This window comes from Ornithorhynchus anatinus, chromosome 12 (assembly GCF_004115215.2).
Source record: "Ornithorhynchus anatinus isolate Pmale09 chromosome 12, mOrnAna1.pri.v4, whole genome shotgun sequence".
NCBI classification, from domain to species: Eukaryota; Metazoa; Chordata; class Mammalia; order Monotremata; family Ornithorhynchidae; genus Ornithorhynchus; species Ornithorhynchus anatinus.
This window is the reverse complement of record NC_041739.1, coordinates 22,100,712-22,114,761: the sequence shown is the minus strand read 5'-3', so window position 1 is coordinate 22,114,761 and position 14,050 is coordinate 22,100,712. Positions and strand designations below refer to the sequence as shown.

Here is a 14,050-nt window from a genome sequence, read left to right as displayed (position 1 = left end):
TACCACTGATTGATTGATAGTACTCTGTTTGCCTGCCTGGCATCTGTAAGGTTTCTGTGTGATGAGATTGTTTCTCTTGGTTATCCAAAAAGAACTGCTATTTGGGATGCTAGTCTTTTCCCCAAACAACACCCTTAAGGAAGAAGCACATGGGCTTTGCAGGCCTTAACAAGAAACCTCTTGATCCCTTAATTATTCATGATGGGGGCAGAGAAGCAGCATGGTCTAATGGAAAGAGCATGGATCTGGGAGCTGGAGGACCTGGGTTCTAATCCCTACTCCACCACGTCTGCTGTGTGACCTGGGACAAGTCACTTAACTTCTCTTGCCCCCATGACCTCATCTGTAAAATGGGGATTAAGACTGTGAGCTCCATCTGGGACATGGACTTAACATTATAAAATATATTTAGAGTGCTTACTATCTTGTTCAGTGTAAATCAACGGGGTGGCCTCGCATAGACTGTGCTCCTAATGTGCTTCCCAGGCCTGTGCTCTTTCTACTAGACTCCCAATCTAGACTGTAAACTTGCTGTGGCCAGGAAACATGCCCAGCAGCTCTGTTGTACTCTCCCAGGTTCTTAGTTCAGTGCTCTGCACACAGTAAGCGCTTAATAAATACAACTGATTGATGGATTGCACAGGTGGGCCAGGAAGTCTTTCTCCCTGCTTAATGCAGGGAGTCATCACATAGCACCTTGCTTTCCAGAGAGCCTGAGATTAGTTGAAGCTTTGTTAACCACTCCTTATGACAAAAGCTTCCTTCTTGAAATCCAAACTGCTCTCCCTCCCTCTGACTAAAGGACCTGTATGGGAAGGGCAACTGTATTAAATGTGTTTATCTTGTTTCTAATCCATTACTTAGCACAGTGCTCAGCACATAGTAAGAATTTAATAAATGCCATTATCGTTATTATTATTGCTACATAATAATAATGAAAATTACAATACAGTATTGCATAATAATATTACAGTAATAATTATTACAGTATAAATGAGAACAAAGGAAAATAGGGCACAAAGAAACCACATCTTGTAAAGTGAAATCTTGCTCCTTCTAAATTGTGGAGGAGGAGGTTTCCAATCTGTGAAGCAGCATGACCTAGTAGACAGGACATGTGCCTGGGAGTCAGAAGGACCGGGGTTCTAAACCTGGCTCAGCCACTTGTCTGCTGTGTGACCTTAGGCAAGTTACTCAGTTACCTCATCTGTAAAATGGGGATTAAGACTGAGAGCTCAATGTGGGATATGAATTGTGTCCAACCTGATTAATTTGTATCTACCCAAGTACTTAGTAGAGTGCCTGGTACATAGTTCCTGCAATTTTCCTATTGCTATCAATGGGGAAAAAGAGGTCTAAAGCTTTTATTTTTTCATAAAAAATGAAGGCGGCTCATTTCCAGAAAAATTCCAAGACCCAATTTTTTTTGAGGTGTAACCATGTCCTATATCCCATACTTGAAAGTCGACAAGACGGGAAATCAGTAAAATTTCTTGTAAAATTTGGGATCATCTCAAAACTACTTGAGTCCATGCAGGTCTAGATGGTTTTTTGGGGGTGGGTGGGTCATGAGAGTATTTTCATCTGTCTCTCCTGATATGGGCAGAAAAATGACCTGATTGACAGCTGTCTGCCTCAGAGACTTTAGTGCTGCTCTTTTTTTTCCATGTCAGAATAGTATAATTAATTGTATATTTAGGATAAGAAGGTAAAAGTGATTGAATGAAGTCATACCTAACACAGTGGCGCTTTGTTTTATCTCCTAAAAACCAAAAGAAATGGAAGTGTTAGCTCATGGGCTCCACAAGGCAGTAGGATGTTCTTTCAAAGCCTCCCCAAAAGTTTGGTGGAAAGCAGGCCAGAGAAGTAAAGGGGAGGAATGGTAGGGGAAAATTAAAAAAGAAAAAAAAGAAGATATGGTCCAGGAAAGAAAGGATAAGGTCGCCTATATTTCATAGAGGTCATTAAAACTCACCTCCTCCAAGAGGCCTTCCCAGACTGAGCTCCCCTTCTCCCTCTACTCCCTCTACCGCCCCCCCTTCATCTCTCCGCAGCTTAACCCTCTTTTCCCCCCATTTCCCTCTGCCCCTGCTCCTCTACCTTCCCATCTCCTCAGCACTGTACTCATCTGCTCAACTGTATATATTTTCATTACCCTATTCATTTTGTTAATGAAATGTACATCGCCTTGATTCTATTTAGTTGCCATTGTTTTCGAGATGTTCTTCCCCTTGACTCTATTTATTGCCATTGTTCTTGTCTGTCTGTCTCCCCCGATTAGACTGTAAGCCCGTCAAATGGCAGGGACTGTCTCTATCTGTTGCTGATTTGTTCATTCCAAGTGCTTAGTACAGTGCTCTGCACATAGTAAGCGCTCAATAAATACTATTGAATGAATGAATCATTACAGTTTGCTTGAAGGAGCTTGCCTTTTCTGCCAGTAATGGAAAACCTCCTCTATCCTTAAGATGGAGCTTAGGTTTTACAGATGAAAAGGCCTTCTCTATTTGGTTTCCCTCTGCTGCTAGCCTGCTGCTGCTGCCTGCTTCCTTGGGAACCAGGCCCTGCTTTGCTCTGATAAAGTGAGTCTTCACTGTACTTAACGCATAGTAAGGGTAAAATAGGCAAGAAACTGTGGGTTTACTGTGGTAATTTGTGATTCTGTCCTTGTCTTAACCAAAAGCCTCAGGCCTAAAAGAGGGCATATGCTCTGAAGGGCTGGCCATAAGCATATAAAAAAGCTCTCTGGATGTCTTTGCTTCTTACAAGTCTCAGTCTTTGAATCTCCTTTCATAATTTGAACTGTATCTTTGATTAAAGAACCTGCTCAATTTTACAGCTCTTCAAATAATTTGTAGTTTTCTTTTGACCGTTAAGATATACCTCCATTTCCTCCTCATTTCCTGGTAATGTGCCGAGTACAGGAGGGCTATGCTTTTGGCTCTTTATTTAAGCTGAGAAAGTGAAGTGACCCATCTCAGAAATCTACCAAATCCAGGAGGAAGTCACATTTAATCCTTAATCTAGAGGGGAAGCAGAATGGGTCAGCTGATTTACCCAGATAATTTGCTTAAAATAATAAAATTATAATACTACACTCTACCAGGGGAATACATATCCAGGCTGAGAATGATTACCTTGTATTATTAAGGGGACAGTATGATAAGAGAATACTCAAATAACAAAATCAGAATTTTTAACAAAACATAACTTGAAAGTTTTGAGAAAATTAAAATTATGTTTAAAAAAAGATGAAGTTGTTTCTTGGCAATTAAATGAAGTCGCCCAGCACAGCAGAGTTTTGGATCTGGCTGGCTATAGTATCAGTAATTTTGAAAACGTACTGTAGCAGGAAGACACCTACCTAGCTAGAAACAAACGGTATTGAAATAAACATCTAGACTATGGACAATCTAAGTTTTCAAGTTGGAGGTTTTTTTCAAAACTGAAGAGATACATGTTCTTTGGCCACAGCTTGATAATTTTCATCAATCATTATTATTTATTGAGCACTACTGTTGAATACTAGACTAAGCACCTAGGAAAGTACAACAGAATTTTTCCTTGTCTTCAAGGAATTTACAGTCTAATGTGGGAGGCAGACAGTAAACTGATCCCTGACTCTCTAAGTAGCACAATATGTAAAGACTGTCTTAACTGGGTGCTTATATTGTTACTTATAATTATAGTGACCAAAAATATGGTCTTTGACCTTAAAGAACATTCACTATACCTCACAACCTGGGATGCATTAAAAACAAATTTGAAAATTGATTAGACTTTTCAGGGCATGGATGGGAGTAGGCCCAAACTCATCTCCATGGTTGTGCTGTTTCTAGAACATGCTAACTGGTTTCCTAATCAAAATGGAGGGGGGAATTTCTCAAGGGTAACAGTCTCATTATTCTCTGTCCAACTGCACAAGGTTAGAGATACATACAAAGTATAAATTGTCTATTTCCTGACTTAAGCAGAACTCAATCAATTAGTGGGTATATTCTACATGCAGACCACTGTACTAAGATCTTGGAACAGTGCAACAGAGACAGAAGACAGTTCCTGGCAACAGGGAGTTTACAATTTAGAGGGACACACCCCACAAAAATTAGAACCACAAGGAGGAATCAATGGAAAAATGGCTATAAGTGATTAAATAGTAGGGTAAGTTGATATGTGTTTTCATTGGCATAGACCTCCGGGAGACATGATTTCAAAAGAGTGGTTTTGAAGAGAGAGAGGAAAGAGGGTATAGGGAAGAAGAAAGTGATGGGTCGCAGGTGGGAAAGATGTGAATGAGGCACAGGAAGTAGGTTAGCTTGAGAAGAAAAAAGAGTGCAAGCTGGGATGGGAAGGGAGAGCGAGAATGGTTAGTTAAATAAGAGGGAGACAGTGAGAGAATACCTTTAAGCCAAGTGGCAAAGGGTTTCTGCCTTACCCAGAGAATAATGAAGGATTTTAAGCAGTGAAGAGATGTGTGCAGGATGACATTTTAGAAAAATGACCTGTGTAACAGAGTGAAGTATGGATGGAAGAGGGAAGAGATTGGAGGAATTGTCACAAACAATACTATTTAAGCGTCCTGATATTTTTTGCATATAAAAGATGTTTTGAATATATAAAACAGCTTCTTTTAATATGACTTCTTTGACAAAAAAATTACTTTTATAGATGTCTTCCAAGCAAGCATGACTAGTGCCGGTGCTTAGATTTATTAGTATTTTCCCTGCAAAAAATGTGAGGAGCAATAAACTATTATGAATTGTATTTCAAAAATCTGAATTCCCTTTTATGGATGTAATTTTGACATTTACAAATTTTCATTCCAGGAATTTTTTAAATCTAGTAAATAATATCTAAAAAACCAAAAAAGAACTTTGGAAGGCAAGTGCTTCATACATATTTTTTCAAGAGCTACCTAATATGGATATATTTACATAAATTCAAGAGCTTGTGGCTTTGCCACTTTGAAAATCTTTTCTATCTTTTATGAAAATCAGTTATCTTCACCCATCTCACTACCCTCTCTCTCTTTTACCCACCTCATTGAGAGCTGACTGTTGCAGAGCACTTTAGTAAGTGCTTGGAAGAGTACAATATAACAGAGTTGGTAGAGATGTTCCCTGCCAACATGGAGCTCACAGTCTAAAGGGGGGACATAGATGAAAATAAATTACCTAATATGGGGCTGAAGGTGGGGCAAATGAATTGTACAAATCAATTGATCATATTTGTTGAGCACTTATGGTGTGCAGATTAGGTGACACTAAATATGTGGGTTGAATGAGAGGGATGAGTTGATCATAATGCCAAGGTTATAGCCTTGTGAGACAGGGAAGATGGTGGTGTTCATCTTCTCAGACGCCTCTCAAGAGATTTCCCACCATCTTAAGAAATCTACCCACTTCATCATGCCTCTTCACACCTTTTACAAACCCATTTGCCCCCACTCTCCTTTCTTCCTTTCCAATCATCATCAACCACGCACTTTCTGATGGTTACTTCCCTTCTGCCCTCAAACAAAACGTCATTTCCCATAGCTTAAAAAACAATACAAAACAAAACCTGACAAAAACTTCTATGGATCCCACTGTGCCATCCAGCTTTCAACCTATCTCCCTCCTCCCATTCCGCCCAAACTCCTCAAATGGATGCACACATTCACTGACTCCACGTCCTCTCCTCCCACTCCCTCACTGACCCCCTACAATTCAGTTTTTGTCTCCCTCACTCGCTCATCCATTCATTCAACCATATTTATTGAGCGCATACTGTGTGTAGAGCACTGTACTAAGTGCCTGGAGAGTAGAACTCTCCGAACCACCACTCCTCTGAACTTCTCGGTAGCCTCTGGCACTTTGGATGTTTCTGCTTCTCTTGGAAGTATGGCCATAACTTTTCTGACACAGTCCTCTCCCTAGCTCTCCTCTTACCTCTCTAGCCAATACTTTTCTGTCTTTTTCGCAAGCTCTTCCTCTGCTTCCTAGGTTCATCTCTGGGTCTCCGTCTATTCTCAATCTATACTCCTTTGGGAAGTTCATATACTTTCACAGCTTCGACTACCACCTCTATACGTAAAACTCCCCAATTTAACTTGTTAGTGCTGCAGTCTCTGCGATGAGAAGCAGTGTGGCTCAGTGGAAAGAGCACGGGCTTGGGAGTCAGAGGTCATGAGTTCAAATCCCGGCTCTGCCACCTGTCAGCTGTGTGACTATGGGCAAGTCACTTAACTTCTCTGTGCCTCAGTTACCTCATCTGTGAAATGGGGATTAACTGTGAGCCTCACATGGGACAACCTGATTACCCCTTATCTACCCCAGTGATTAGAACAGTGCTCGGCACATAGTAAGCGCTTAACAAATACCAATATTATTATTATTATCTCACATCACCTGACTTCAGGACATCTCTGCATGACCTCCTGCCAAGATCTCAAGATCGACATGCCCAAAACTGAACTCCTTATCTTCTCCTCCACCTAACTTTACCATCACAGCTCACAAACCACCATTTTCTTCATCTTTCAAGTCTGTAACCTTGACATTATCCTCAATTTCTCACTTTCGATGCCCACATTCATTGTCACCAAATCCTGTCAGTTCTTCCTCTATCACAGTTCCAGAATCCACCCGTTCTTCTTCAACCATACTGCTACCCTGCTGGCCTGGCTTTTGTCATATCCAGCCTCGACTACTGCCTTAAACTACCTTGCTGACCTCTTGGCCTCCAGTTTCTCCCTTGTTTCTAGTCTACTTTACTCTGCTTCCCAGATCATTTTTCTAATTGTTCTGTGCACATCTCCCCTCCTCAGTAACCTACAATAGCTGCCCACCCCTCTTTATATCAAACAAAAACTGCTGACCACTGCTTTTAAAGCATTCGATGAGCTTTCTCTGCCCCCTCCACTAATTCTCATTCTTTTTTCAACATTCCAGTTCACACATTTCATTCCTCTCAAGTAAGATTACTCACTGTGCCTTGTTCTTGTCTTTCTCACCACTGACATCTTGCTCATACAGTTCCTTCTGCCTGGAACTCCCTACCTCTTCACATTCAGCAGACCACCAATCTCCCCTTCTTCAAAGTTCTGCTGAAATCATCTCCTCTAGGAGCCCCTCCCTAATTAATCTCTCACCTCCCCCGATCAATTCCTCCGTAACTACTGTCATTTCAACTCTTCTGTGTCACCTCATCCCCTTCCAGTACCACTGATGCACACAATTATATATTCCTGGATTTACTCCTACTTGTAATTTATTTTAGTATCCCTCTCCCCAGCTAGAAAGCAAACTCACTGAGGGCAGGGATCACATCCCTTAACGCTATCATACTCTCCCAAGCACTTAATACACCACTAGACAGACTGGTAAGTGTAAAATAAATTCTCCTGTTGACTGACTGGCAAAGGAATGACCTAGTTTAACTACGCCAACTAAAGTTTCACTAAAAGATGGAAAGATCCATGATTCTTGGGAAAGAGAAAACCTTTTGTTTCACTTTCCAAAAAAAAAGAGAAAATCCCTTCACTTGTTCCATGTTCCAGATTCTGAATTTTTCTGAAGAAATACCTTTCCCTTTCTTTTCCTCAACAGTCATTCTAAAGAGTCCCTTTCACTAGTTTCAAATATCCACAGCAACGAAACTTCCACCACTTTCCTGAATCCAACTTTTTTTTCACCTTCAAATGTCATCACCATATCCCTGCAAATAACTCTTTGACCCAAATATCGATACAATATTTAGCTTGACTTACTTACAAAGCCTTAGAAGATATTAGATAAGCATTAGCTATTTTTTCCCCTACTAAATCCATTGTCTTAGCTCCCTAACCACCTTGCTGGTAAATACACAGAGATTGATAATACTTTTTAAGGGGTTTTCGAACACAGCATCAATCAAAATATAGCTATATAGGGCTGCCATCAGCACATATAAGCACACCCTTAAAAATTTTGCTACCTACCTGAATTAATATTTGTGTGGCACAGGACTTAAAAGAGATGAGCTGAGTATCCATTAAAAACAAGTATGTAAGTTAATTAATGCTGTGATCTCCAGCTACTGACCTGGACTGTACAATCCGTTATTATTCACTGTCCTATATATCATCTGTTCCTATTGCTGGTCTGTTCCAGCAAGACAGACAGCTGCAACACTATATCCCTGTTCAACCTGAGGACCATCTGACTTTAATTGTAGCACACAGCTTGATGTGGCTCTGGTTATGAGAAGCCAAAGTATCGTACTGTAATAATCTGGAAAAGCAGAAACCTGCCAACACAGGGCTGAAAACGGGGACTTGGGCTGTCTGGCTGCCTGACGGGCTGCAGGAAATATGATTAATGAGCAAGGTATAATGATATCAGGAACCCGATTAGCACCACAAAAAGGTCACAGATCAAAGTAGTATGCATTTCATGAGCTACAATCATTGCATAAAATCTGTGGGCTTGAGGTAAACCAAAAAGCAAAAGGGAAAAATTCCGTATGTGAGAACATGCTAACGGGAACATAAAATACTTCAATAATCATTTAGTCTGTTTCAAGAGGTTAAAAGGAAAGTTTAAAATGAATCAATCTGTATTGTACTGTAGCAAAGCTTTGTTCTTTATATTTCTTTAAATGGATAAATTCCTTCAAATGGATCACAGATTAGTCAATGCTAAAGGATTTTTTTTCCCCTAATGCAGGTTAAAAATATTATTTGGAAAAAAGGAAATGCTATTTGCACTTGATTTGTATTCAGGAAAATAAGCTTCTTCATAGCATAGGTCAAAACAGCATTGGTCACAACTGTTCAGGGCAGAAACCCCCAGGTTATATGCAAGACACAAGCCAGTCAAAATTCTAATATGACAATATGGCCATACTGAAAAATTATATACCAAAGCTCTTCTTGTTATGATATTAATGTGAAATTGTATATAAAAAGCAGACCCCAATGGAAAAAGTTGAGGTAACTACTACCTTCTACTACAGCTCTGCTGATTTTGAACAAAAAGAATATAGAATGAACTCCTAAACGTTTTCAATTGTCTAGCTAGAACAGAAGAAATTATTCAAATGTAAGGAGTGCTTTAAAGTAAACTGAAAATTTTAACGTGCAAATACCCCTTTTATAATCTTGACAATGGCAGTGTGATTAAAAGAACTGCTTCCCTCAAACCTTAATTTTAAACACTTCTGAACTCCAAATTCCATTAATGATGTTCTGACAATTTATTGTTTTAAATGAATCTCTTAAGAAGTGGATTAATATAAGCACTACGAAATGGGAAATAACCTACCATTTCATATTTCGGTTTTATCACCTACTATTCTGTATATTCTAAATGAATGACAAGCTGAAAAAACATCTCTAAGTACTATTTGCCATTTTATAAACCAAATTAACCCAAGAATGGTGTTACAAGTGAGGAAGTTGGGAAAGAGCAAAATTGAGATTAGGCAGTAAGATCTAGAGGAGTAGACAGAAAACAGAGCCGGTGAATGACCGGGTAGAAGGATTTTCAATGCAAAAATACAAGGTCTCCCCAGAAAAATCACATTTGAACAAATTGTTTTACTCAATAACAAAGTTAGATCTATAATGTTGACCTCTGACATTCTTAAGAATCACATCCAAATCCTTACTCAAAAAAGGTTCTTTTTAAATCTGATGAAACAAATGGTAGAGGCCCACTTCCTAAATTTGACCCATGAGCTAAGTTATAGGACAGAGAACAGTGGGCAGCAGGTCATGTCACTTTCTCATGGGGCTTATTAATAACACATGTAACTAGTGACCTAGTCCTCATAGGGTCTTAAGAGTTGTAAGGGCCATGTAATTTAAGATTATTAGTGATTTTTTTTGTGGGGGGAGGGGGAGGGACGACAGCATGGAAAAATGATTTCATTTCCTGAAAAACTGTAAAAGTTTCAAATCAGAGAATGATTAAAAATCATTTCAAAGCCTTCTCCATCTACCAAAAAAGTTCACTTACTTGTCACTCTTTCTAATAGAAACGTCACTAGAAATCTGAAAATTATGAGAGAATTTACTTCTTGAAAGCGGATATTTAGGGGTTCGAATGTCCACATCAATCTCCACCCCCACAAAAAAAGCAAGAAATAGCATAACATAACTCCATCTGAACAGTATAAAATAAGCATTTATGTCTTCCAGTGAAGAGACTTAATGGAATCCAAGTGTATACGTAGATTCATGGAATATGTGTCACTTTCAGTTATCCATATCAACTCAAGCTTTGTCCAGAAGGGCAAGGGTTAATTATTACACACCAACACATGAAAGATGCTTAGAGAACAGGCCCTTGACAGATATCACAGATGATTGCTATCTTACCAGCCTGTTTATGCGAACAAATTCTTCTGAGGTTTTGGCCCATGGTGGAAGTTCGACATCAGACACCACTGTCCCATCATCCATCACTCCAAGATTATAATTATTGAAGTTGACAAACATCTCGGGGAGATAATAAAATTCAGGGATCAGCTCCTATATGTAAATGAAAGACAATGTTACAAATTATAGATGGAACTGTGTTTAGCCATTTAAAAAATTGATCCTTTTGGCTAAATGGTAATGAATACGGGGACAATAATAAAACAGGAAAATTCTTTATTGCTTTTTCCCCACTGTAGCCTGACCTCTTAGCCCACTGACCAAATCTGATAAAGTCTTACAAGTTAGTAAAGCACTTGCTCTCAGGAAGCATTTCGTAATGTGACTGACTTTAAAGAACACACCAGCAATATGCAGCAACAAAGGGAGCATCTTCTGCGATGTGGGCAGAGTTTTGTTTTTTGTTTTTTTTAAAAAAAACCAAACACCTAAAGTAAACTCAGGATTCAAAAAATAAAACATTCCATTCTAGGAACCTGACTAGGTATACCAGTGGTTACGTTCTAAATTTAAAACATTGCATTCTAGAACCATGACTAGGTATAGGAGTAGTTACATTAAGGATACTTTCACGCCAGATTTAGCTTCAGCAAATAATAAAGTCACAAAGGTACCAATTTAAGAAAGGGAGACGAAACGAGAATCCCCTCACTGACTAGCGAAGATCAGTATTCATAATTAGTCTGGGAAATAATTTCATAGCAAGCGACAAGGGAAAAAGAAGTATTCTCCTTAACAAGTGCAAACTGCACGCCACTTAACAAGCAGAAAAACACAGGCCGTTTGGCTTTTATGTGCAATGAGCCCAATGTGTAACTATGTCAGAGGCCCTGTAGATCAGACTTGAAATCCAGTCTTGACATGGGTCAGTGGATCAGTAGTCCCTCAGCTACCCCCTCGGGGCCAGCTATGGCAAGAGCAGCTTTCCAAACAGCTGAGTAAAAAAGGAGGTCATCAGATGGTGAACAAGGTCAGGCCGAAGTAGCCAGAGCAAAGACGGGAAAGATCAAGCAGGAATTAAGCTATTATCACCTCCATCATCCATGTGAAACAGTGCTTGGTTTTGAATTGTACCTCTTTTGTTTACAATTACCTTAATTAACTAAGCGGGATAAAAATGAGCTTGTCTACCAAATGCCTGACAAGTACCTGATAAGGAGAGGTTGGGAACCATTTAAATTGGACAAATGAAGGCAAGAGAAAGAGGAGCCTGGTAACAAGGTTAAACGTCTATGAAATTAAAGGCCTGGGTCTCACCAATGCTAGAGGGCTCTTGGTTGCCCTGCTGGGCCACAAAAGAGAAGAAAAACACTGCTGGCCCAACAGCAAAGAGCTCCACTCACAGTGGTCTTGAGGACACAGATACACACACCCCACGCTTTGACCCTATGCTTATTACTGATATACCTGTGATTTTTTTTAAAATCTCATCTTTTCTCTATGAGAAAGCTGTTATCTTTTTCAAGGACACGGATCTGATTTTAGAAGGGTGAGGTCATGTTGAATGGTTGAATAGAAATAATTTTTAAAAATAATTATCCACTGATGCTTATGTTTTTATTATTATTATATCATGGTATTTGTTAAGTGTTATGTGCAAAGCACTGTTCTATGCGCTAGGGTAGATACAAGGTAATCAGGTTGTCCCACATGAGGCTCACAGTCTTAATCCCCATTTTACAGATGAGGGAACTGAGGCCCAGAGAAGTTAAGTGACTTGCCCAAAGTCATACAACCGATAAGGGGCAGAGCTGGGATTAGAACCCACAACCTCTGACTCCCAAGCCCGGGAACTCTTCAACTAAGCCACGCTTTTTTCCAATAATAGATTCAAGTGTTATAAGTATTTAATTCGTGAGGCAGCAAGACGAATCCTCAATAATTCTCCATTTGTTTTAAAAACAACGACATTTGTGTGGAGCAGATAATTTTTCTTTTAACCTTGAAAAAATGCAAATTCCATATTCTGTCTCTATTCATCCATTTTCTAAGGAAATAAAAAGTTTACATATCACATTTACCGGCACATTTCCTCTAGAAAATAAAGGGGTGATATGTGAATAAACCCATTCTATATGATTGAGGCATCAAAATTTTGAAAGACTTATGCAGGCAGACAATAAATTAGCATTAAGAGGGCATACACAGATTTTGACATCAGTTAAATGATCTTTTCATGAGTACCTTCCTTACCTAAAATGCATCAATATTACATCTTTGCTAAAATGCTCCCTTGGATGAATCCCCTTTTCTTTTAATTCCTTACACAAAAATACATTTCTACCTCTAGGACTCCTTTCAGCACTATTATAAATTCTGCTTATGAACTCACATTTTAAAAAAGAATCTTTAAAGTTGAACATGAGGCAATACTTCCCTCAAAACTACCTAAAAAGCCAAGATTTTTCATATTGAGAATTCATTTTCCAATCAGTTATACTTACTGAGTTCTTACTGTGCATGCAGCATTGTGCTAAAGGCGTGGGAGGGTACAATATAAGAGTTGACAGACATGTTCCCATCCATGATGAGTTTACAGTCTAGAGGGGAGACTACAGTTCCAGACTAACTTCCAAAGAGTTTACACTAATCCACAGTTCAATAGGTCCCAATCAGTCCTTCAATACACTGATCTGTAATCCTAAACAAAACAGATTATATTTCCTGGAAAAGGCTTAAACCTGTAGGCAGGGACTGTCTCTACTGCACCTTCCAAGTGCTTAGTACAGTGCTCTGCACACAGTAAGTGCTCAGTAAATACGACTGACAATGAATAACATTGCTGATGCTGTTTGCAAGCTGTCTGTTCACAGGTTCAGTAAATTCTTCAATTCATCTTCCCAAGGTACCTTCGGCACTCCTTGTTGACATTCCCTTCAGCTTCAACAGGTCTTTAGGTATCCCGATGTCAGTAAACACTGCTTCAGTGTCGGTAGACTGATTTAGACTTGGCTCATGATTCTTTCTGGCTACTGACAATGAATAGCAAACATCGATGATACCGATGGAAATGTTCAACGGAGAAGTTAAAAATAATGTGTCTTTCCCAGCCCAGCTCTCAGTTGGAGAGAAGCAGCGTGGCTCAGTGGAAAGAGCACGGGCTTTGGAGTCAGAGGTCATGAGTTCAAATCCCAGCTCCGCCACTTGTCAGCTGTGTGACTCTGGGCAAGTCACAACTTCTCTGTGCCTCAGTTACCTCATCTGTAAAATGGGGATTAAGACTGTGAGCCCCACGTGGGACAACCTGATTCCCTTGTGTCTACCCCAGCGCTTAGAACAGTGCTCGGCACATAGTAAGCGCATAACAAATACCAAATACCAACACAGAAGTGCACTGTGAGCCTTCAGTTTCATTTGACGCTTGCTGCCACTTTTGCTCAGCGTGGCTCAGTGGAAAGAGCCCGGGCTTGGGAGTCAGAGGTCATGGGTTCGAAACCCAGCTCCGCCACTTGTCAGCTGTGTGACTGTGGGCAAGTCTCTTAACTTCTCTGTGCCTCACTTCCCTCATCTGTAAAATGGGGATTAAAACTGTGAGCCTCATGTAGGACAAAGTGATTACCCTGTATCTACCCCAGTGCTTAGAACAGTGCTCTGCACATAGTAAGTGCTTAACAAATACCAACATTATTATTATTATTTGCTCCCCAC

General features: G+C 39.7%; 1 protein-coding gene across 4 annotated transcripts in view; it reads right to left on the bottom strand.

Annotated features, from left to right (window-relative positions):
• LRBA (LPS responsive beige-like anchor protein) overlaps positions 1-14,050 on the bottom strand; it is a 552,105-nt gene that overhangs the window by 119,618 nt on the left and 418,437 nt on the right. For all 4 annotated transcript variants that reach the window (XM_029076638.1, XM_029076639.1, XM_029076640.1 and 1 more), the window contains exon 47: positions 10,343-10,495. In XM_029076638.1, the coding sequence (XP_028932471.1) occupies positions 10,343-10,495 (153 nt within the window). The remainder of the gene's footprint in view (positions 1-10,342; positions 10,496-14,050) is intronic.